Source organism: Struthio camelus, chromosome 6 (genome assembly GCF_040807025.1).
Source record: "Struthio camelus isolate bStrCam1 chromosome 6, bStrCam1.hap1, whole genome shotgun sequence".
In the NCBI taxonomy this organism is placed as follows: domain Eukaryota; kingdom Metazoa; phylum Chordata; class Aves; order Struthioniformes; family Struthionidae; genus Struthio; species Struthio camelus.
Window position 1 is genome coordinate 18,303,366 of NC_090947.1, and position 21,631 is coordinate 18,324,996.

At 36.3% G+C, this 21,631-nt stretch overlaps 1 protein-coding gene across 5 annotated transcripts in view; it reads left to right on the forward strand.

Annotated features, from left to right (window-relative positions):
* The window catches only part of PDE1A (phosphodiesterase 1A), a 190,286-nt gene that overhangs the window by 119,196 nt on the left and 49,459 nt on the right, over positions 1-21,631 (forward strand). For all 5 annotated transcript variants that reach the window (XM_009676321.2, XM_009676323.2, XM_009676324.2 and 2 more), the window contains one exon: positions 12,996-13,109. In XM_009676321.2, coding sequence (XP_009674616.2) covers positions 12,996-13,109 — 114 coding nt within the window. The remainder of the gene's footprint in view (positions 1-12,995; positions 13,110-21,631) is intronic.

The window sequence follows — 21,631 nt, forward strand, 5'->3', positions numbered from 1 at the left end:
TCAAATGTAACTAGGATCTTACTTAGAAGGAATGTCGTGGATTTGCAGAGAGACTGAAGAATAGTGATTCATTCAATAGAGCTATAAAAAATGAAGCACAATTTAGCAATTATGTTAGTCATGACCATAAGGAAGCTGAACTTTTCAGGTTAGACTTTTCTAGTCCCTAGAGGGGTACATTTAGAGAAGTTGTTCTAATATCACATTGAAGAATTCGGTTTTTAATTTCTGACTCCTAGAAAGGTATAGAAATTAAGAACAATATTTTATGTTATTAAAAGCTGTTTTTGAAAATTTCTTATAAACCACTGCATACCTAGATGCTCAACAGTTTTCCAGCTGAAAGATTTCTCATACTATTTGTGTGTATAACAAACAGAACATTTCTAAACAATTTCACAAGCAATTATTTACTTATTTTATTCATTTTGAAATTGGACTTTTTTAGAAAGTAATGGAGCAGTGTATCATTTAACAACCAAAAAAACAAGGTCATTGTGTTGTATCAAAAGCCTGATAATTTTTTTTTAGTGTCTTTTGTCTTAAGAGCACAAGAGGTGCTTTTATAAGGCGCATCCATGTACGTTGCCTTCTAGAAGGCTGCTTCTGGATCTAATTCTTTAGCTAGAAGCACCAGTTGTACACTGGTGTAGCTCCTCTGAACTGAGCGATAATTAATTGTAGAACATTCAAACTTATGATGATTAATTGTAGAACATTCAAACTTACAGTCTTCTGCAGGAAAGACAAACATGACACAGTTTGAAAAATTCTGCTGCTACTATTCAGGCTGAAAGACATCTATTCTTTTTTCTTTCACCTGGAGATATGGAGAAATTAAGTAAAATGTTGTATGCTGCAAAAATGTTGTTGATGAGCCAATATAAATTTTAACTTAGTTTTTGAGTACTATCATAATCAGTTTGAGCACTAGGTTCTGAATTTTCAGTCTATTCCACTTACAATATGTATAAAGCATATAAAACCAGGCAAAGTACAGTCAGCTACACATATAATGAGGAACAAAAGTTTAAAATAATATCTTCAAGGTGAACTGCAGTCTGTGTTTGCTAGATTTTGTCAGTTTAAACAAAAGACATGACAAAAATAACACATGATAGCTTCTGGACTACACCTTCTGAGGTATGCTCCATTACAAACATGGAACATCAACATATTGGAAGCTATAAAAATATTGTCATTTTTTATTTGAATAGGCTGATAGTCCAGCTGATTTAATGGCATGTTTTCAAATCAACTAAGACAATGTGAACAGCCATTGTAGTTAAGTCTCATCAGGAGAGATGAGTTAAAGCGCTTTGTTGGAAGTGTAAGAAGGAAGACTTAGTCCTGAGTCCAGTAGAGAAAAATGTAAGCGATTATATGCTAGGGACAATGACCTCTACTGTCCTCCAGGTTAGAGCCAGGCTGCAGTTTGCTACTCTCTGCATAATGTTCCGACAATCTATTAGTCTGTTTTTATTACATATGGATGGAGAGGAATGGAAGGAATAAAGGCGATTCTGTTACAGGCAGCTTGAATTAAGACAGAGAGAACACCAGCAATGAAGGAATGGCCTCTACTCCACTTTACCTTCCCAGCCCTACAAAGCCTGAACTCTGTACGCTGAGGGGCCTGAGCACTTCACCGACTGATAAAACTGGCAACTGTATTCCAGACACTGAATGTTCCCTTTTGCCTTGACTACAAATGTTTTTTATTTGGTTTGCTACAATGCCTGTCACAATTGTTTACAGAACCGAAACCAATATGCATATATGCCATATGCTATATGCTAGATACGGTTTAACATGTGATGTTGTTCAAGAGTAAGTGTTCCAGAAGCGTTCCTCCTGGAGGAATTCCAGGGGCTTCTTTCTGCTTGGTTCTATCCATTCTGAAGTATTCAGAGATGGAGCTATTCAAGGATACGTACTGAATTCCAGTTTCACACCTGACCTTAATTCAAATTTAATTTCTCATATAGACAAATCCTAGATCAAGCTTACACGTGTAAGTAAGAATGGTAATGCTATGCTTCATCCTATTTGTGGCCACTCTTAAAGAATATAGGGGAAATTTTATCCACATGATTCTTTCCTCCTTTAAACATTTATACATCTCTCAAGATTGTTTAATCTTTTCTAGGGTTCTACTTTTCATTACTAAGATCTACTTTTGAGTACTTCGATTTGGCAATTCTTCAGCAGAACATTTATTTTAAACATTTTAAAATGCCAGAAGTTAGTTTCACACATAACAGAGTGCTGAATTCTAGCATCTCTTACTTTTTTCTTTTTCGTCTGTTTTAATTGCAGTATTACATTCTTAAATAAAAACCCTATTCATGTTTTTCATGTTGTTATATATATTGTATGTACTATATCCTTTCTTCAGATTTACTGAGACGGTAATGATTTTGCAGCAAAATTGTACTGTAATTATTACAGCCATTTTATTAAAGCATTTATGTCTTGTTCTGTCTTTTGAATGAAAAAAAATCTTTTATTGTAAATAGATTTGTTGAAATTGATAATTATTCAGTTAAAAAAAGACATCTGAATTAAGGTGGTGGTATTTTTCCTAGGATGCATGCTGACTGAGGCAGCTCTTGATTGTAATACTTTATTCAATGGTCCACAATAGTTCAGAATAGTTCAGAATACAACTATTTGTATTTTTTCACAATTTTGTCCCAACAAATAGAGATCTGTGCTTTGTCCTTCCGGTCCCATTACACACTTTAAAAATAGAATTAGAAAAAACCGGACTCTATGAATCCCATCTGGAAGGCACGATTAAGCTATGTATTAGAGGTATACCTTTTCTATTTTAGAAGTATACCTTTTCTATTTTGATGCTTCAAGTGTTTAGGTTTAATTTCAACAGAAATATAGGACTAGTTCTAAACGGAATGACAAGTTAGAGCTTGGACTGAAGTAGGTTTATGTTTATGGTAGAGGGCATGGTCATATGTACTGGTCCAGTTAATCCAGCTCAGCCAACTATCCTCGATACGTCTCATAGCATAGCTGCACATACGCATGGCCCCTGATCTGGTTCTGTCAAAAGAGTGCAGTAAAAATCCTGCCTACTTTAAAACATATTCAAGGTAAATCATATTGTTTTGACAGTATCAGGTTAGAGAGCTGTTATATTACACATGCACTTGTGTTGTCAGATGCGGAGGGCAGTAATCTGTAGAAAGAATGAGATGGAACAGGGCAGAGAGAGCTAGCTGAGGCACCATATCAGACCAGGTTCTTTGGTTGCCAGCTGATGAATACGAGGGACTGCCATTTCAAAAAAAAATTGTACTCTGTAAGTTATTTTTATGTAGGTCTGTATGTAATATCTGTTGACTGTTAATATAAAATCAGTAAGTTGTATATACGTTGAGAGACATGAAAAGGAAGACAGGGTGTACCAAGCAACCAAACTGTACCACATGTCGTGCTATGCCCAGTATAAAAGGACTTCCTACCTCAGTGCATGCTGTTTTCCAAGGACAAGTGTCAAAATTCTTCCACCTGGATCTTCCAATCCCAAGGAACAAAAGAGATATTCAGCACGTTAGTTCAGCATGGGGTACCACCCCCTCTATGCCAATGATTTGAGGTTGGATGATGAGAGGGAACTGGAGGTAGAATAAAAGAAAGAATAATGAGAGATCCATTTCTTTATAATTGTATGATAATCATTTGAGGAGATAGCACTGCATAAGAAGATATATCATCTGTGAGTTTCAAGCGTAACTAAAGCAAAATGTAGTTTCTGGTAGTACTAGGCAGCAGGGAGGGAACACCAGAGTTCGGAGCCAGAGAGAAGACAAAGATTCGCCGACCAACCGCTCAGTGTACCTGCTCGCTGACGTGAGAAACTCCATGCGCTGAGTTGTGTGCTGAGATCAACTATCTATCGCATTAAGATCATACTAAAAGGAGTCTGGGTCAAGTGAAGGAGAGAGGGATTGGGGCGCAAGCCTGTCCTTTGCAGAAATGCCTTCCAGCAGAAATGCTTTTAAAACAACAGACCTCTCTCTATTCAATGACTCTGTGACCATCCCAGTGTCAGAAACATGTTATGACCCTTATTGCAAGTCTGTGAGAGGCAGTTGCTATGATGAGGTATTGTGATTTAGAGCTGAGAGAGTTTTTCTCGAGCACAGACAGTGAGATGGGACCTAACTGCTCTCCTCTGGTAATTGCCACTGGTACTTAGATTTGGATACAAATTTCTTGTAAGAATGTAGAGTCAACACTCAAATGTGATGGGAGGAACATCGCTGTGAGGTAATCTGTTTGGAAACATCCTTCCTCTACCATGAAGTTATTCTAAAAAAGAGTGTGTGTGAATGTTTTGCAAGAGGCAGAGGCTTAACTTTTGCCTCTTCACAACTTCTTTGAACGATGTGCTCAAAGCTGCTGTTTGCAACAGAAATGGAGCTTTTAAAGCAGCCATGGGGAATAAGGGATATGTGCCTTTTTTGTGTGTTTATCACATTAACTTCAGCAGATAAGACTTACTGAAAGTATTTCATCATCTTCAAGCATGATTTTTGACAGCTGATGATTTTGCATTTTATTTCCCAGCTTGTTGGGAGTGAATTTATCTAGATTATAATGAACACTTTGAGACGTACAGACTGTTCAAGCATTTGGCAACTTCAAGATTAAATAGCTTTATCTAGCACTCTATATAACATATATGCCATGCAGAGGAACCTTATAGATCAAATGTCAATCTTCAGAATTCACATTTAAGAATATTCAGAAACATAACTATTCAGCAAAAGCGATTAGCAGGAAAATTTGCAATTTACAAAGTAGTCCTATAAACTTTGCATTATTTGCCTGTGATTGATGGAGTGATTATGAAATGGGAATATGGCAATTGAGATGTTAGAAATAGTCATAAGAGTTTTAGAGTAAGGAGAGACTAGCTGGATATAGATTTAACAGAAGATCGGAGCGAAGTATAGAATATTTTGATGTGTCTCACTAACTAAACACAAGATATTGAGAAGACCATGAGAAGATACAGATAAAGAAGATTCTTCTTCTTTAATCCTATATAATGCAAATTTAAAAATGCAATTATTAATGCTATGGATAAGATCTGTGACATTTACAAACTGAAGTCAATTCAAAACAGCTCAAGGGACAGGAAAAACAGGGATGTCAGTGTTGTTTACATCAGATGGTGTAGTAATTCATTATATATCAGTGTCTGTGAATAGGATGGAAATAGAACTGATGTCCATTCGTAAAACAAACGACACACCCCGGAAAAGTTGCTGAGCTGATGTTTCTCTCTGGGATGCTTCTTTCCATGACAGTTAGGCCTACTGAAGTAATTCCTACAATCATTTAGATTTCTAACAAGATTTTGTCTTCTGTAGGTTATGTGACAAACTGAAGACCATTATTGACAATATGGTGTCTCAGTAATGCTTGACCTTTAACTGGATCTGAAACGCAATGGAGTTATAAATCAGTAATGTAAGAATTCATCCTCCTTTTTTAAGCTGTCAGTGGGAGGGTCCTGTTTCTCATATGTTCCCTCAAAACTAATTAAAATAGGCTGGTTAGGAAAGTTTCTGCTCTGCTAATGGAACATATGGTTGCCAGTTCAATCAAATCTTCAATGCATGACTTGTTTGAGTTTGGGAAGTTCTTCCACAAGAACACAGCAGTCATGTTTCTTTGTGTATTCATTTTTTATTTTTTAAATTTTGTACTTGTAGAGTATCCAGACGACTGGAGCGATGCAATTGGATAAAACATCTAAATGTATATACCTACTAAGAAACGGGAAGTTTGGGAATTTTTTCATTAAGCTTCAGCCTGGAAAGCAATTAAATAGAGGAATGAAATTAGCATTACATATGTAGGTGATTTCTTAGCAGAAGTGAAAGAAGGGTTTGAAAGAAACTCAAAGCTTGACTAGAAAAGGTTTCATTACATGCCTTGTGTTGTACAGAGGAAGTTGTGACAAATTCACATGCAAGAGAATTTGTTAGTTGGGTCCGCATCTGATGGCATACATCAGCTCTAATGGGAAAGTTACTTGTAGGGAAGAATGAATAACTGGGAGAGAGAGAAAGGTAGCAGGGAAGAACAGCAGCTGGGAAGAACAGTTCCCAGACGAGCTTCTTGGGGCATCTCTCTAGGGCAGCAGGTGGTGATGATGAAGATGATTGTGAGAGGTTACAGAGCTGCAAGTAGTAGGTCTTTAACATTATTGAGGCTGAGGCACTAAGGGATCTCAGGCACTATGCAATATCTTTAGTCAGGTATGTTGCAAATTATGCTAAAATTCAAAAATGTTTTAGAGAGCTTGGCTCAATTTATGGTTTCAGGTGGAAATCGTGTAAGATATTTGTGGTTTTGTGTGGTTTCAGTGCAGTGCTAAAGAAAGCTTAGGAGTTTTTGACTAAATTTTGATTAAGTCTTTAAATGAACTTGAACTTGATACTAAATGAGACCCAAAGGATAATATTCGCATGGTATAACTATGCTAAGTTATATATGAAAACTTATAAGTTGGGTAAGGTAAGTGAAAGAAACCTAACAGACAATCCCTACCTGAAGCAAAACCTCTTGTATGACTATAATCAATATTTAAATGGCCAAGGTTATTCTGTCACCATGCAAGTGTGAAGTTTTTAACGAATTTCAGTGTGTGCTATATAGCTGCAGAACTTGTATTTTAACTCTTCAGTATGGGATTGCAGTTTCAGTATATCAAAATGTTGGCTGAATTAACAGCACATTCAATATTTATTTTCTAATGACTGAATCATAATTACAGATCAGACTGTACCACTCATAGTGCTTAAAATAATCATGAAATAAATGTGATTCTTGAAACCCTTAGCAACCACAAGGCTTCCTGTGCATATGCTCAGACACAGGAGTAACTGAGAAGTAATTTCATAAAACACATTTGCTGCATTTAAATTTGATATATCTTTCTTGCATTTCACAGTATCAGAATTTACTGAGAGGTAGCAACTCTAATTAGAAGAAATATTTGGTAACCACATTTGAAAGTGTATTTTTAAAGCTCTAGGGAAGTGGAATACATGTCAAGGTCTGAGTTAGGAGTCCTCAATTCTAATGCTAGTCTCCATTGACATGTTGGCCTTGCCTTGATTGACAAAAGGTCTCTGTACCAGTATATATTTTTACCTATCATAATTTAAAAGATCTTGAACTACTGCTTAACCATTCTGAAGCCATGTTAGATGGTGACTTTGTAACTGCATGTAGGATTGGGGGAACAGGAGGGACTGTTCAAAGGGATCACTCCTGAATCTTTACTAACATATTCTGGATTTTTCTCTGAAATCTCTTCTCCATTCATTCGATTGGGTCTAGTCTTTCATATCCATGTAATACAACTGTTAAAAGTATATTTATGGTTTTCATTTTTTCCTAGTCAATATTTTTTTTCCATCTCACAGAAAACACAAAAAGGGAGTTATATCTTTTGTCATCACAATAAAAGATTTCTAGCAATCCTTATGTTATTAGGATTTGTTACTTGAAAAACTGAGAGTATGGGATTTGTGCATGTTTTTTGTTATTATTATAATCAATTTTTTATTTCTGATCTATGCTATTTTTAAGCACTTGTCAGAAGCATTGAGGTATTTAGATACGGGTTTATTTCACACATCCATCTTCTTCATAGAAAAATATAAAATTCAAATGATAGTGAGTCACAAATAGCGAGAATCACTACAGGTAGTATAATTGTTTTCCAATTTTCCAATTTTAATTCTAGATAATTTTAGAGGAAAATTTCTGACTTCCCTAGAGTTACTTAAAATTCACGGTGTTTCAAGTGTAGGTAACCGTATTTTCATCACTGTTACTCTCCTCCTTATTCTTAATTTCAGATTACAGATCATCTAATGTTTAGTTTGTAATGTTCATTTGAAAGGTCAAATCAGTTGTATAATCATACTTATGATTATCTACTTAATTTTTTCATTCAATATTAAATTATCCCAATGTTAAATTATCCCAAAAACCCATGAAATGATTGCTTATAGGAAAACATTCATTTGTTCTGTCTTTACTCTTTTTAACATGTTGTCAGTATTTTCTCATTATCTTTTCAGGAGATTAATACATTTGGCACACAGCTAGGACTTTCGCAATTATTTCATGGGAACGTAACACTATCTGACTTAAAATTGGAGTTGGTTTAACCTACACAGATCATTTTAAAAGTGGCATTGTGATTATTAAATATTAATATGAATAACTCTTTCTATGCAATTAGCATTAGTTTGTGTTTATTATTTGAAAATAATTAACTATTTGTTCATTGTCCATCCTTCAACAGTGACTTCCATTAATTTAAAACTGTAACAGGAAACAGGTTTGTCTACAGTTTACTTGTTACAGTTTATTTCCCTTCTCCCTTAATATAATCTGTTGCAGAAGCCAGCTTTTTCTTTCTTTTTGCTAGTACGTTTCCAGAACAGTTCTAGGTTCAGATGCGTAAGTTAGAAAGCTGTTTTTGGCAGCGCTCAACAGTGGGGAGAATTAGATGGCAGATACAGGTCACTGGGAAGGCAGACACAGACGTTTTCTGCCAGTTTCAGAATACACTCAAACAGTGTTTTTTCTCTTGCGATTCTTGAAAACTATCAAGTTGAACCTTTAGCTCTCATTTATTCTCAGTGACCACTAGTAATTTTCCCTGGGAAAAAGGAAGAGGCAATCTGTAAAAATTCTGAAGTTGAAATTGTCCAACTCATTTGCGTCTCTACTTTACAATCTCCCTTCTTGAGTAAATCCATCCTTGGCATCTTGTCTTGGTAATCTGTGTTTAGGACAGTATTTCCATCCACCTTTATCTGAACCTGTCCAAATTGGTTTGAGTCCATAAGGAAAAAAATTTCTCATGATGACATTACAGAAAGACTTTATCAGTAACTGATTCCTTCTTCCTTTATTTCCTTAGTTACTTCCTTTTTTTTTCCTTTGCTACTGTTAGAGAAAGCCTTCTCAAATATCCTCAAATCTATCCTCAGTTAATCTGGTACAACCCCTGAAAGTTTCAGTAGGTTTCCCAAAACTTTAATTCAGACTTGGGGTAAAGAGAGAATTTTTAACTAGAACAAAGGGGGGAAAAAAAAAGTCATAATTGTGATATTGCTAATCAGGGACATACTACTACGGCTCCTTGTTTTCTCCTGGTTTACCTGTCCTGCTGGGTGGGCCTCTAGCTCACTGTGCTGCGACTGGGCAGCGGTATCAGCTCCGTGGGAGTGTGAAGAATGGGGAAAGCCTGTTCCTGGAAACCTGAAGCTCACAGACAGCACTGTTAAAGATAGGTGGGAGCAGAAGGTCTTTGGATTGTCCAGTAAAAGCTTTTAATCACACAGTACTGTTAGCGGTTTTACCCAGTATGACGAAAGATGGTTCTCGACCCATAATCTTATTAATTGCAGATGTGTCATTCACCCTTAAAAAACATGACTGCTAGTTTTGAAATGAGGTTGTCAATCGTCCTAAGAGAAATGTTTCTTTTCCTCCACAAATCTATTTCTTTCACATTGTATCGTATTAAGTCCATATAATGCTTTCTTCATGCCTCAACATAGTTTATTTTTCTATTTCACAGTTACTAGCCCATTCAGTTTTTACTTGTTACTATTATCTCTTAGTAGCATTGTTCACAGGCAGGATAATACCATGAGCTCAAGTTTTAAGAAGTTTAACATGCTTACGAATGGTGTATCTCATGCTTCTTTTCACTTTGTTACACTTACTTCAAAGAAGACAAATAAATAAAAAAAAATCCTGTCCAGTTTGGCTGGAGTAATAATTCATTCTTTATGCTTTTCCTCCTCCTTTCTACAATCTTCTTTGTCTTGTGAAATACTGGACTATGAGTATTTTAAAACTTGTTGTTGTTTTGTCTCATAAATTGACATGTTTATTCTTTAACAAAATGTTAAACTCATTACTGAAATGTCAGCTGTTAAACTCTGTGGTTGTTTTACTTTAATGCAAAATATATTGAGTGTATACAAACCATTTACATACTGTTACAACCTACTTAATTACTTTTGCTGCTTAGGTAAACCGTTTTTCTAACTGTTAAGGCACCTCATGGTTATCACCTAGCAGAATTCCCAAGCGTTCGATCAAAAATGCTGTGGAGTGATCTTCTTGCTATCTCCAGCTACCTAGTGGGAGATTATCAAGCAGATGGAGCCGTGGAGCCAGACTTTTCTTGGAAGTGCCAAGCAAAGGATGAGGACAGAAGATGCCACAAAGGAAATTCCATTTAGATATTAAGAAAAAATAATTCTCAGTGAGGCTGGGAAAACACTGAAACTGGTTGCCCAGAGAGTTCATGGAATTTCCATCCTTGAAGATATTCAAAACTTGAGTGGATATGACTCAGCAACTTGATCTAACTTTGGAGTTAGATATAACTTTGAAGTTGGCTGTACTTTGAGCAGGGGCTTGAACCATATATAGGTCCCTTTCAACAAAAATTATTCTATGGTCCTATGATAGTTCTGCAATGGGTCAGCTGCAGACATTCCTGAGGACATCTCCACAAAGCTCATAGGTTCATGAGATGATGAGATCACTTGCATCACTGAATTGTACAAGTTTTGTGTTTCTGTGGTTCTGTGACCTCTTCAGAACTACTTTAACTTCGCCTGTGCATCTTTTCAGAATCATCCTGTCTGGTTATTCCACTCTGCATTCCTCTCAGAATATGGATAACGAATACAGGGCAAATTACATCAGTTGACTGCCACCTTTGTAATGAAATATTCCAAGGTCGTCGTGGTTTACAGGCTCCCTTGGTGACTCCTTTCCTGCCAACTTAAACATGATTCCACGTATCTGTCAGGTGGCCTATACCATGAGAAAACTCAGCACTGCATAGATGGGAGCAAAAGACACCCCTGAAAATAGGATTTGAAGCCATTCTGTAATACTATTGTACTACTGTAGCCTGGCTCCCCTCTGCGGCATGCTACACTTTTATATTAATTTACCCTTCCAATCTGGAAAGTGTGACTTTAGGATGCATTCCATTCAAACACCAAAGGAGCAGCGCAAATGGTAGAAGTGGCTTGCCGAACAGAAATGTTGCTTCCAGTCTCATCTAGGCTTTTTGGCATTGGTATTCAGGAGGAAGAGCGTGTGTGTTGTGTGAGAGAGAGAGAGAAAGAAAGAATTAGTGAGGAACAGACATCTCGGGGGAGTTACAGTCCCTGTGCTGGATACTACAAAATAAGTGTACATTTGGCGAATTAGCCTCTTCAGTCTAGAGGTACTTCTGAAATGGTGTAAACTGTGTAGTGGGAATATCTTCCCCATGCATTGGGTTGTTTCTTTGTAGGAGATGCACTCCCACAGTGTTTCGTCCACCCACGTCACTTCTCTGAAACAATTTTTTAACTAACAATTTCTTATTTCATTGATAATGAATTCCCTGAGTAAAGTACCAAGTAATTAAGGTTAGTAAGAGTCTTATTTTTGTTATGTCCTTTGCTAATTTGAATTGAATTAAGACTTTGGAGAACTGAAGAGGCTGGTCTTTTAACAATCTGTTAAAATTGTCCCTGCAGACTTGGACATAATTATGCTTAGGGGAAATAAATATACAGTGAAAACAGGAAGGTATTTTTATGGTGAAACAGTGCTTTGCAAGCTTATGAGAGATTTGTTTGAAATACCACCATATTCTTTCCATATATTTTTAAGAGGGTCCAATCAAACATTGTGTATAACCAGTAAATACTAGTAAATGGACATAAGATTGACGATATATTAAAATTTTATTTATTTTTAATTATCTCTGGTTTTGTATTTTATATATTTTTATATATGTAATTGCTTTTTCATGTGTCGTAAATATGATTTTATCTGAAAGTAAAATCAGCTAGTGCTGAGTCCCAATTTCAATCCACTTTTTAATCGAATACTTGTTTCACACATTTCTTCCCGTATTTTATAAGTATGAAAAAGATTATTTCAGGAAAATTATGGTAATGATGTAGTATCTTCAATGAAAAAATCTTTGTTTTATATGATAGAAAACTGTTTCATTTCAATTTGGAGATATAACACAGAAGGAAGAAAATTCCACTACTTCTTTAAGCATCCAAGAAGTCATAAACCTATGCAGTTACTGATAAGATTTTCATTTCACTACAACACCGTGAGTGCTCTATATGGTTAAGTAAAGCAGAGTCAGAAGTGTTTCTCTCATCAAAGAGTTTAGGAAGAACAATCTGGTGTTCAGATAGTTTGTCTGTATAAGTTTATTACTACAGAGACTTCAGTTGATGCATTATAAAATCTCTTTTGGGTGTATCCATGTTTGTAACGTAAAAGAATGTTCTCAAAGTAAAAGCACGTTTGGGAAAATATTTGGATTTTTCAAATGCCGTAGGCACCACCTTTCATCTGATATAATGTTGAGTTTTCTGCAAGCACAGAAGCAATGGAGCTCCATGTTAGTTATGCTAACGAAGAATATAACTTCTGCAGCCAAAAATGTACTGGAGGCATAAATAAAAATTAAAGACATGAACGTGAATGTAACAGAATAGAACAGAACAAGCACAGAACAATTATATTAAGACATCTTGCAATTTTTTTAAAATTATTTAATCAAAATTAGAGTCAGACATCATAGTAGTATGACAAATAAATATAAAATAATTTGAATGGTAGTTATTGAGTCCTCTCTGGTTTACTGAAATGCGTATGCCTTTTGTTAATACGTACCACAGATTTAACTATGAGCAGCTGTACACTTTTACAGCGGTTATGTGTGTTCTAGAAAGATTTTTTTTTAAAAAAAGGACAAGAGATGCCATGAAGGTCTCTTGCCTCTACTGTGGCTAGTGTATTGCTTCCAACATTTCAAATAGAAAATGCAGTTACTAAAATTTGATACAAGCAGTGCACTGATATTTTTATTTTCTTTTTCATAGACTGAGATGCTTGGTAAAGCAGCTGGAGAAGGGTGACATTAATGTGGCGGACTTAAAAAAGAACATTGAATATGCAGCATCTGTGCTGGAGGCAGTTTATATTGATGAAACCAGGTAAGTCGGGGGCGAGGGGGAGGAAAGGACGTTTGGGAGTCGCGTTTCAGCAGCTTGATCTTTGCATGCAACTCTAACTAACGTTAGCTGCAGATCTCCACAAATTAGGAGACTAATATGTGGCTTTTAGGTCTCTTAGTGACAAGATTAAAGCAAAAAGATTCTAAAGGTCAAATGTAACGGCCGTCTGGAGAGCGTGCTTAGTTCTTGTCTTCCTCTATGGTCAAACGTGCACAGTATAAAGTCATAAGAATTTTCTGAAAGGTTTTTCCACCCCCGCCTAAAGGCCGCATGCTCATGATCATGCTGAGAACTGTGCTGCTGAACAAAATGAGTTGTTTTGGAGTTAAGTGCTCATGGAGATGAGTCAGAGCATTATAATCTGGCCCTTAAATCCAGAAATTCATGAAAAATTGTGATTTGTGTTGTTTGATGTTTTGTTTATGACTTATTTATGTTTATTGTTACTGGAAGTATTGCTGGCAATTATTTCTGATGTGGGTTGACTTCACTGAAATTACAAGTTCTGAATATGTGGCTCTTGAAAGAATTTTAAGATACGTACTATCATTGAAGTTAACTAACTAGTTGTGATTTTCATTTCACTGTGGTGGCCTTTAAAGTTTTCTCTCTATGCAGAACGTTCTTCTAAAAATGTCTGCCAAAATGTCTTCAGTATTGTTTGAATATGCAGTATAGGTCTAGTCTTGGTTCTGTATTAAATTTAAGTCTAACACTTTAATAATTATTTCATGGATCACTCCCTCTCCCGCTCTCGTTGATAATCCACGTATTTGATACAGTGCTTAAAGCACTGCTGTAATGTTTTCCTGTTTCGTTTCCTTTGATGCGTACGAGTCGCACACCAAGCGTTTGCCAGTCTGTAATTTGATGTGTCTGCCACTGGGCAGTAGAAAACTTGCCTGTCTGCAGACAGAAGAAGGAAATCAACAGCAAGTGAAGCTGGTCCCTTTGTCGCCTTTGTCGCAGGTTGTATTACAGACTGGGCTGGCAGAATCAGTTATACTGGTGTCTTGCTCTTCTGTTTAGCACAAGTCCAGGTCCGTAAAAGGTTACTGAGCAGGGGTAACAGACAGGACCTTCCTGAGCAGCCTGTCAACCACAACACAGTTCCTGGGGACACTTTCAGAAGCGTCCCTAGTGATCCCCAGTTAAATACGTAGCTTGAAAAGCGGTTTGTTTCTCAGGGACTTCAGAGGGCTCTCATATATTTTTTCTGTTACAAAGATGATCACAAACTTGGCTAGATTAAGCTTAGCTGAGGAGGGGGAAAACAGAAAAGAACCCTGAGACTAAGGTGGTGTTGTGTGAGTTGCAAGGGACCTGGGCTTGTGATAAAACTGCATACACTTAAATAAAATATTATAAACTCTTAGTTAATTCAGCCTAAATGCCAGTGTGTATATATTTACTTCAGTTTGGTTGACTGGCTTGTTTTCTATGTTGAAACAACGGTTGATGAGCGGGTGTACGTTAGTTTGTCATATGTGTAGTTAAATTGATACAGTTCCTTAGGGAAACTGACATAAGGGTATGATCAACAAACTTGACTTTGGGCTTGTGTTACCAAAATAGAAGCCAGAAAATCTCAGTTTCCAGTGATGGGTCTAGATGTAAATCTTGTTGACACCACTCACGTTCTCAGGAAGCTTTGGAAAATCTTGGTCCTCTCTGGCCTGTCTTACAGAATGCTGTATCACCGACAGTGATCAGTGCTTGAGTATGTATTTTGCATTATTTTGCATTAAGAATCGTGGGATTTTTAATCGAAAGGGACTTACAGCTGTGGACAAGGACATAAAACACTGGTGAATATTCCTTCCATACACCTCCCAAACACTGTGGCTGTATGGCTTATTCATAGCTCTTTGTGAGTAGTAGCACCACGACTGTGAAAATAATGTGAGATTTAGTTTCTAAAATGAGACCTCTGTGAAATATAATGAGGAATCCAGTCTTATGGGCTCTGTGTAGGAGCATTAAGACAAGGAAACAGAAAATTCATATGCAGGGAAAACTGGTATACCAGAAAATGCATAGTCTATGGCAGCAACAGGTGCATCATTGTTAGTGTAAGCAAATCTTAATTGCCCTCATAGGACATAATGGATTATGTAGCTGCCCAAACGAAAATAAACATATATAATTTTACAGTGGTTTGGAAGTTTTTCAGAGCCCGCAGGTCGTAGGGGCAGTATGACTTCATAGTGGAGACTATCCAAATATTTAATTAGAATTTTTTGAAAATATGTAAATAAAGGTTTTACTCTTCTCTGACTTGATGCACAGCAATATTTCATATTATTTATTGATTGCATCTAATTTTTTTGCAGAACAATCTGATTTTTTACTGAAAAGAAATCGTTTAAAACTAAGGTCAGTAAATAGAGCTAAGTGTGAGTTTTCTCACAGGGTGTGTTCAATAGCGTAGCCAAGGATCAGGGGAGAACTTGGCCTTTTCCACAGTTCTGGAGAACCTTTTGTACTACTTTAGAAAAGAAATCTCAAGCACTAGTCCAGCAAAACCACCTTGCTTTTTGTAAGTCTGAGCTTTTTTCAATTATCAGTTCCAGCTTCGTAAAGTAAAACACATGGAGATATCCAAGTTTTTGTGTCTATTGTAACTTTGAATTGACCGAAAAGCCTGTATCTTTCTATAAATTGTATGTGTTTATATACATATATAAACTGACAGCCCCTTGAATCTTTTACACAGTTCAACGATCATACTGGAAATAGGCTATAGAATTCAAACTCTGTTACAGAGTAAAAGCACCTTTCTCAGTTCTATTATTTTCCTTCCCTCTGGTCCTCTGTTGATCTACAGTATAGCTTTTTATCTGAAAATAAGATAATATTTTGTAAAAACTATATATGACTATAAACATTCTCATATCTGTATTTGCTATTTCCAAAAATATATTCAGTTGAGTTGAGGAGAAGGCAGAGAATTAATAAAACAGGCTTTATTTATGGAGTGCTGAAAGTAGACTCCTCAGAAACTAGCTGGACAGTAGAGACAGGCTTATGAAACTGAGAAAAATTGTTATGAGACAGTGATTGACAATATTCCATATTAAAAAAAAAAAATAATAAAGTTTTCGCAGGATGCCCTTGTCAGGTTCTCAGCTGATGAAAAGGCAGAAAGCATAGAGAAATTAGACGTGTGGAAGAGCTGCTTTCCTATAAGCGTAATCATTTTTTCCCATTTAAAATTTCCTGCATTACTTAATTAGCTTCATTAAAAGGTGCTTTTTAGGACTGCTGCATCTGTCAATACTGAATAAATGTAAGCTGCATTAAACACTTCCTTGAAAGAATACGGATGCTTTGGTAGCTGAAGCAGAGGTTTGTTGTCTGCTGCAAATATGCAGAAAACTTTTGCAATTCTGACCTCTCAGCAGATCTCCTCTGTGGAAAAAGTTCAAGCTTTGTCAATAGGTGTTACAAATAATGCCAACAAATCTTGCAGATTTTTCTCTGTCGTTACCTGACACCTGGGCCAAGGTAGTGGGAGAATGATCTTTAAGGTCAAAGGGGAAATAAACGCAGCCCTGCTCGTGCTGTGACTACAGCTGTTCTGGCTGGAGCAAACACGGCTCTTTCTTCATCCCAAGAGAGGAGGAAATATAGCTAAAGAAATCCAAATGGAAATTTCAAGATTTGAAAAAAGGAAATAATCCAAAATAAAATAAAAAAATAAACTTTCAATGGAGAACATTTTTAAATTGCTCTGGATAAAATCAGAGTGTTTTATTCCAATTATGATCTCATTTTACATTTTTAATAAGCTTTAATTTTTTAGAAAATAGCCTTGATTTCAGGATGTTACTTGATATCAGGAAGTTATACATGTCTTATCTAAAAATAACTGTGCAGTTTCAATTCTAGACGTGTTTTTTACTTTGTTTTAGACTGTATAATACCTTTTTATAAGGCTTCAACCTGTTGAGAACTTTTGACTTAGGAGAGGCTTTGTTTTAGTAATGTATGAAGTAAATCCCCTGTCTGTAACTAGCAATTGCTTTGAGTGTCTTTTATTCAGCAAGAGAAAATAGCAAATGCAAGTTATTGTTACGTTCTTGAAGCAGAAAGGAAAACTCATTAAGGCTAAGTGGTGTTCTAACAATATATGTCATTTGTTTGCATGAGAGCTCTGGAAATACTGAAGGTATTTCAGTGGTATTACAATGTTAAACACAGTCCTTCTTGAGGAAAAAGTGCTGATTAAAATGTATATACATTCTACTAAATGTAACATTAGTGGAAAAAGGTCATTAAACCCAAACTTTGTGACTGCTGTTATAATAATCACCTTGGGCCATACTGAATTTCCAGTGCACCACTCCAGTAGTGCACTAAGTATTTCTGCTGCCTTCAGATTTAAAGCAGGGACAAGCATATCTTCTAACTGAAGACAAAAGGGATACTGCAATCATGTCACTCGCAAAAGATAGAGTTGCCTCATTTCGTCTCACCAGACATCAGCACACCGCAGCACTATTTGTGACAGCAGCATGCACATGTGTATCTTGGTCTCAGGAAAAAGGAAGTCAGAAGATGTTTAACTAGGTCCTGGTGCTCGCCAGGATTCGGTGTTGTAGCAAAGCAGCAGCCCAGCAACTAAAATAAAATATCCCGTTTCCACAAGGGGAGGAATGATCAGTAGCAGCGTTGAATACAAAATTTTGGTTACATCTGTGAATGGGGAAAAGCAGTGTGATCAGAGTTCCCCGGTGTTCTCCAGATTCCCCGTACTGTAACAGCATCTGAGCCGGTGGCAGCTGGTCCAACTGAGAGTAATAACTAATAGCTCCAAAAATAATTAACTGAAATACTTATGTTTGGACCTCGTACCTGCTTTTGCTGTCTTACGGCCATCAGGATAGGTTTAGCATCTCTGTGTTTTAAATGAGAATGAGATACAGTGAGGGCTCCATCTTTTACATTTTTTATTTTATTTCATTTGCACAAGCTAAATTTCAGTATATATGTTTCAAGGTTCTAAGCTACCACTAAATCAGTGCGGAGCTGCTGTTGCTTCGTGTCTCACAGCAGGAGCGTGTTGCTTGACGTCACAGGGCCGTTTGCATTCAGTTCCCTTTCAGCATGCAGAATACAAAATCTAGTTGACTTTGTGAATCATGCGGTCTCACTGATTGCAGAGCTCTGGTTATGGGAGCAGATGTGCTAATTCAGGCACTATTATCCATTCAGAGGGCATCAGTAGAGATGTTTACACCAGCAAATCTCTTTGCAGGTACAAAAACTGACAGAGTGAAAATGTATTTCTTCAAAGAGATATAGACATTCATTCAAATTCTTAAAAGCATGCATTCCCAGTCTTTCCACCTGAAGACAGATGTATTCATTCCTTTATACGTGAAGGAAAATGTGTATTTTTTTTTTCACAAAGTAGTGGGGCATTCAGTCAGTGATGTAATTTATTTTGGAGGAACTAGACAAATTTTCCATTCCAAAATAACTTTTTTTTTTTCTAATCTAGGAATATCCAAATAAGTAATCTGTGTAAAGTTTATGCAAGTAGAAAGGGATGCTCAATTTGGTATTTATTTGCCAAAAATGTGGACTGTATGATTCCTCTTTGAGGTGACTTAATGGAGGAGAGATCAGAAGTAACAGTTATTTAAGCTTGAAGTTAAATCACAATCTTAAATACTCAAGATCAGTCAAGTTTGCTATGAGTGTGTATTGCTGTCCTCCGTATCCAGCACATGGCTAATTGTGCTTTGACTGAAGCTGCTTTGTCAACAATAAATGTATCCTTCAAAGAAAAATCATTCAGTTCATCCATTTAGGAAATCCACAAATGATACTTCTGTGAAAGCTGCTATTAAGAAAAAACTTGTTGTGTTAAAATGAATTCATTATGTCTCACCCTTAAAAAAGCTTAAAGTATGTCTTAAATCTTTTGTAATAAGGCGAAGGTTTTTCTGAGAGGGAAGATTACAACATCATGAGGGATTTAAAAATAAAAAATAAAAATTCCTGAAAATGTATTAAATTCTAACTAAAATTTTGCAGATTAGTTCAATTAGGATGCTTAATACATGGCCTGCATCCATTTTCAGAAGTTAGTGCATTTTTCTGTCTAAAGGTTATTGGTAATAACTTATTTGAGTCAGGCCCTGGGATAGTCCCTATCCTGTAGAGCTTCCAGAATACCACATTAAAACAGTTTAATAAAAAAAATTACATAATTCACAGCTATACTTCTGAAAAATGGCAATTGTTAATCATACGTACACTGACCTAGATCTAAGATTGTTAAGGGTCTTTGGTACATAGCTCTGTATTTCTGAATAGAAAAGGTGGTTGAAAAGCAGTAGATAACCAGATATGTTTTCAGTAATGGTGTCCCTTGTTCCATTACTTACCCACTGTCATTTCATCTAGACTCTATGTCATTTTCTTCTGAGAATGTATTTTGCTAAGTTTTAAGAGTACAATAGGTTGGTGAATTTGTTATTTCCCTTAGAAAGACTTGTATATAGTAAAAAAAGCACCTCAGTCATTTTTGCAATTTATTTTCAGTGGAAGTCGAGAGAATCTTTCAGTGGAAATAAATGGAAATTGTAGTGGACTACAGAAGATGTGAATGTGGATTGAATATATTGATCCATGTGCTCATTTAGGAAGATAGTGAGACAGTAAAACACAAATAGAAGATAAAAATGTAAATTGGCCATTTGGACTATAAATTCTTAACCTTCTGCATTCTAGACCTAGAAAAGGACTATAATCAATTCATTCCTAAGGGGCTGATTATTAGCTTAATTGACCAAATAGGTAAAGAGCTGCTATCTGCTTCCCCTAACCTTCTCTGACCCCCATAACTCATGGTGTTACGTTCTTTAAAATCTTTCACTCTCTCTGTTAGGAAGCGTGACTGATCAGTCCTGAAGGTTTTTTTTCCCCCCTTAACTGTTACCTAATTTTAATTTTTTTCATTTTCTTTTCTTTTCTTTCCTGTCCTCCATAGTACTTCTGATATATTCCTAAAGGAAAAGAAATGTGCTTCTGCCAAGTCCATTACTATATTTAAAATTCTAATTTAAAAGAGAAGAGAGCTAGAAACTTTTACAACTGGCATTTTGAAGGGTTATTCTTGGTGCTATGACAAGAAGATCAGGTTATCAGTTACTTTGACTACAATATTAATTGCTTGCTAAGCTGAAGTGCCCTGGGCCATATCTTACGTATTCCCAGTACAGTCAATGGGAGTTGCAGTCACAGAAGGGATAGAATGACGTAACCCTGGCCTCCCCTTCTCCTGCCCACGCATACTGCGTCTATTTAATAGGCTAGGGATATATGGGCAGAATAAGCGTATGTAACCCTGAAATTCTGATGTTACGTTGGGGGGAAAAAGGTTGTTTCTGTGGCACATCGTGCTGGACCATTTTGCTTGTTTGCTAGCAGCAAATAATGTGCCTGGGTATAGTAACATTTATTTAACTCCACTAGGATGTGGAAGTTCAGGCATCCCAGTTGAAGGGATTTGTCTTGGTACAGTTTTATTCTAAGGCTGACTTGAGAGAACAACTATGTGGCTTTAAAATAGAAAGTAAATGCTGGCCATTTTCTTCAGTGTGGTTGTTTTTGACGATGAGGCTACGGATTTTGCAGTTGCTCCCCTCTGAATATTTTCTAAGCCAGAAGTTCTGTCCTTGTGTTTGACGGCTCTGGTCACTTGTAACTTTCTTCATGAATTTATCCAATGGCATTTTTGATCCTATGTAAACTTTTATAATGCAAAATGCTGCAAAAAAAAATATGCAACATTTGGCAACAAGTTCCACGGTTTAAGTTTGGTTGTTTTTGTTTTGACCCTGTCTTCTGATATTATTTGAACTTTCTACCTTGTTTTAATTCAAAGGCTTCCTGAATAATCACCTATAATAATAATTCACCTGAGATTCATAAAGTAGCAAGTTCAGCATATCTCAATAACAGTATTTTCTGCTGATCCATGTGCAGAACTTATAAACATACTCACCGTTTATCTGGGCAATAATAACTTGCACTAGACAAAAAACAAACAGCAGTGACTTCTGACTGATTTTACTGAAGCATAAAAAAGTTGTCAATTCTAAGTAGGTGTAAATTAAAATTCTAGTAATGTAGTTCCCCAGGAATAAAAAAATTAAAAAAAATTAAACTTCTGGTCATTTTTTTTTTCCAATAATTGCAGTAAGTATTGTATTGTAGAATTTGTTGAAAGCCGTGAATACTTCACCATGGTCGGTGATATCACCAGTGTGACCTCATAATGCATGTGCAGCTGCTGTTTCTGCTGAGTTCTGAGCAACAGGCGTAACGGGAAGAGGGACATGCATGTAAGGAAAGAAGGTCTGCACTTTCCTTGATGGAGTTAATATAGTGATTTACATCCACAGAGTAGGGGTTGCAACAAAAAAATGGTTCAAGATAAAAAGGACAAGATTGCCGTCAAGACAGACAGTGGCCCATCAAAATCA